This window comes from Anarrhichthys ocellatus, unplaced genomic scaffold (assembly GCF_004355925.1).
Source record: "Anarrhichthys ocellatus isolate YVR2014 unplaced genomic scaffold, GSC_Weel_1.0 scaffold14, whole genome shotgun sequence".
In the NCBI taxonomy this organism is placed as follows: Eukaryota; Metazoa; Chordata; class Actinopteri; order Perciformes; family Anarhichadidae; genus Anarrhichthys; species Anarrhichthys ocellatus.
This window is the reverse complement of record NW_022280044.1, coordinates 302,396-306,284: the sequence shown is the minus strand read 5'-3', so window position 1 is coordinate 306,284 and position 3,889 is coordinate 302,396. Positions and strand designations below refer to the sequence as shown.

Here is a 3,889-nt window from a genome sequence, read left to right as displayed (position 1 = left end):
ATATATATATATATATATATATATATATATATATATATATATATATATATATATATATATATAAGTCAGATCACCTAGTTTACTTGCTTGTGTTGAAACTGACTCATGCATGGAAATGATCAATGTTCACAGCAGGTTATTTATGCACTCCAGGGCTGTAGCTACCGTTGAGGTCACTGAGTTCAAACATTAGGGAGTTTTAGCAACATGGGGGTTATTTAAACACTTCAAATAAAATATGAAACCTGGTATCCATTTAATAGGCTGATTCTATTTTTTCCCTTTAATTTGGCATGAATTAGGCTAACAGAAAATAGATAAATAAAGCCTTCAACCTTCATTTTATCACAACATTATCATTTTTAGCAGTTTAAAGTGAGTAATTTCTTTTTCAATTACAGACTTTATTTTTATGATCTTGCCATGATACAATAATAACAAATGAAATCTATTTATGAAGCACATTTCAATACAGAACTGCAGAATATGAAAATATAAATAAACAATGAAATATGAAGAAACAATGAAACTACAAGTGTGAATGAAGAGTGGAAAACACACCCGTCAACCAACAGGATATTGTTGCAACACAAAAAGCCAATTCATAAATCCTGTAGAAACTAGATTTCCGAGTACAGAGAACTTGAGTAAAAGCGTGTCGTAACAGCATGTCACCCCAGACTGCCCACAGATATCAGATACAAAGACAGGCGGTCTAAGGTGGAGACAGATGGGAAAGCTACTGGATAAAGTTCTTGACGTCAGCATGATATCCCAATCCATGACAGGTATGGGTCTAAGCGGTGATGGAAAAGAAGAGAGCACAGAAATATAATGTCCTACCTAGTTGGAGGATGGTGCAGTTCAATTCTACTTAACATTTCCCACAGGCTACTGTGAGTGAGAGTCACAGAGGATTGTGGGTGGAAGACGTAAGAAAAAAAAAAAGAGACCTCTTTGGACATCTTCTCTCCCCTCCTATCGCTCCCTTTGCCTCTTTTTATCTCCCTCTGAGAAGGATGACAAAATGGGATGATTGTGAAGGGGCGCCTGGTTACCCTGGATACAATAATGAGGGCATTGCGTGGTAAATCCAATTTGTCATGGCACTCTCTGACTCATTTGAGGTGCATGTGTGCGAGTTGTTTGCGTGCGACGCGCATGTGGCTTCATGTGTCTGCTGGAGGATGACCATAACGTTTAGTACTGCAGCCCATCTTGCACATACTCATGCATGTAGACACGCAGACTTAAAAGGTAGACGCGTCGTTTGTACGTCTCTGCAAAGTGTTTCCACTGGAAGAAGCAACAACCACAAACTGGAGATCACAGATTGGATCATACATTACTACAGTAAGCCATAGTACAAGACAGTTGGACACAAGCTGGTAAAACCATAAATTATCCAAATTTAAGACCCGACAATGACCATAATGAATAAAACTAAGAACTGCTGCATGAAACATAGAGGTCATTAACCAGAAAATGAGTCTGAGCAAACAAAAGAGTGACAGAATATATGAACTTGTAAATAAGTTGTGAATTTAAAACCGCTCTAGTTCAAACTTCACAGTTTCTTAGCAGCATCCACTCTAAAATGATTCACGCAAACACCAGCTGGACAAACCGGCAGCCTGTAATTTTTTGAATATACTGCCTGGTTTAGTGTGCAGTAGGAAGCGTGGTGAGATGAAAGAAAACCACGAGCCAAAGTTATGTTAGTAAAAAGCAGGAACAATTGGCAGATATACCTACTGTAAGCATATTGGTATCTTTTCATCTTTATATGGTTGTATGTCCTGACTCTGCGGTACATTATGTTAAAGGATAATCCCAGCAGACGCCTCCTTGCCAGTGTGAAGCCTATGACTCCTTTTGTGCTGTCACCAATTTCTATTTCTGTGCCCTCTCCCTGTCTCTCCCTGTCGCTATTGTATTTTGTCTTACTCTGTTCCACAATTGGATCCTTTTCTCTCTCGCTAATTTACTCTTTGCCTTTCTGTCTCCGTCCCAGAGTGCACAGAGTGCATCAGACAATGGCAGCAATACAGCCGCTGCGAGCCAGCTGTGCAGACTGGCACCACAGAGATGTCAGTGCCCGTGTTGTGGCCGGCTGCTGCAGGCTTCACCTCAAGGGAAAAGATAACAGGCAGCTGAGACACTCAACCAAATGAACCAGCAGATCACAGCCTTATATAGCTGTCCTTTTGTCTCCGACGCTTAATAACAAATTAACACGGATGTACTCAAGGCAACCTGGAGGATGATCTCATAAAAACAACCGCTGTAGCATCAAAGTGCTTTTTAATGTGTAGACCGGGTATTGATAGGTATTTTTAATTATACCTCCAAATCCATCCTATCAATCCAATGCTGAAGCATGTAGGAGTTGGTTATCCTAGCCTTTCCAAAAACCAAAAACTTAACTGCAAAAAGCATAAGGAACAGATCCAACTATGCTTTCATCTGCTCTTAAGTAAACTGTAATCATTAGCATGTCAGGCTAACTGGCTCACTACATTACAGTAGTAAAGTTTCTCTTTCAGGGCCAAGGAGCACAACTTACATTGTTAAAGGTTTCGTTAATAGAAGCCACGTGCAGGTACAGCACGTCCACAGCATGGAAGCCGGTCCTGGATGCTATACAGCTAACGTTAGTCACTCTGTCCTGCTTTTAATTAGATTTGGGGAGGTTTACACTGTAGCAACCCTACCCATGGTTAAATATCAGGGATGGTGTTATGTTTGCCAAACACGTTATTTTTCATCATCTGAACAAGTAAGCTAAGATACCAAGCAAGATTATGTTATAATGAAAATTAGATTTTTCTTTATTATACTTTTAATACTTGGACTAACTAGAGCCGTTTCTTGTGATTTGACTGTCAGAATGGATGCTGTCTTTTTGCACAGCACATGCCCCTTTAGTCTTTATGCACAATGCCATGCATTTAGCATCAAGTTCATATTACAACCCCTTTTACAAAATTCTCATTTTAAGACAAGACGCCTGTAAACGTTTTTTTAAAGTCAGACGGAAACAGCGTTTTCAGCCAACTCATTTCACACAGCAAAAATGATCTTTGTCGGCTACAAATGAGAAGCTACTTCAGTCTACCTCTGTTTGAAATCGAGGACGTATCGTTTAAAAATAACTCGTGAGGTATTTAAAATTGCATGTGCTGTGCATATAGCAACGGTAACTCAGAGTTTATGAAAGTCCACTCGTGCTCCAGCCATAAAATCACTTTGTTATGACATATTTCTGACAGGTAATATCTCGCCACAGCTCCAAGCTGTTAATTAAATATTGCATAATGCAGTCCTTTTTTCTTTTGAAAGGGAGACATTTTCCGAGGGTCTAGGAGTTGCAGCAGGGTGGGGCAAGAACTTTGAAAACCACAGTTTCCTCTCCCACGCCACTCAGCACATCACCGAGTCCTCCTTCATACACTAGAGCCAACACCTGCCGTCTACAAGGGGAAGTCAACTTTCAAAACTAGAAAACACAGGCAACTGATGCAATGCACCAGTATTACCCAACGATATGATCTTCACTGATATTGTTTGAGCTGCAAATAGTGTGGCATGACACTTACAATCAAACATCTGGATTCAAAAGATAAAGTGAGCAGGTGGGGTGCATTTAGAGATTTAATTATTTAAATACTTCCATGTGAACAGGAAGGGAGGACATCACAACACAGCTTCTGAGAAATTAGGGTGGGGACGTGGAAGGAAGGTTGGGTAATAGTGTGTAAAATAACATTAAGTGCCTATTGCAGCTGTATTTCTCTGAGAGCACAACACAGTGCACATGTGCCACAGTAGCCATACAGGGTGTCACAGTTAGGAAGTGGGTGGAGGATGTATTCAGAGTCGGAGGATG

General features: G+C 40.2%; 1 protein-coding gene across 1 annotated transcript in view; it reads right to left on the bottom strand.

Moving 5' to 3' along the window:
* The window catches only part of ripor2 (RHO family interacting cell polarization regulator 2), a 57,335-nt gene extending 55,418 nt beyond the window's left edge, over positions 1–1,917 (bottom strand). Inside the window, exon 1 of the mRNA XM_031854367.1 lies at positions 1,756–1,917. Coding sequence (XP_031710227.1) covers positions 1,756–1,816 — 61 coding nt within the window. The 5' untranslated portion in view covers positions 1,817–1,917. The remainder of the gene's footprint in view (positions 1–1,755) is intronic.
* Positions 1,918–3,889: the final 1,972 nt, after the last annotated feature.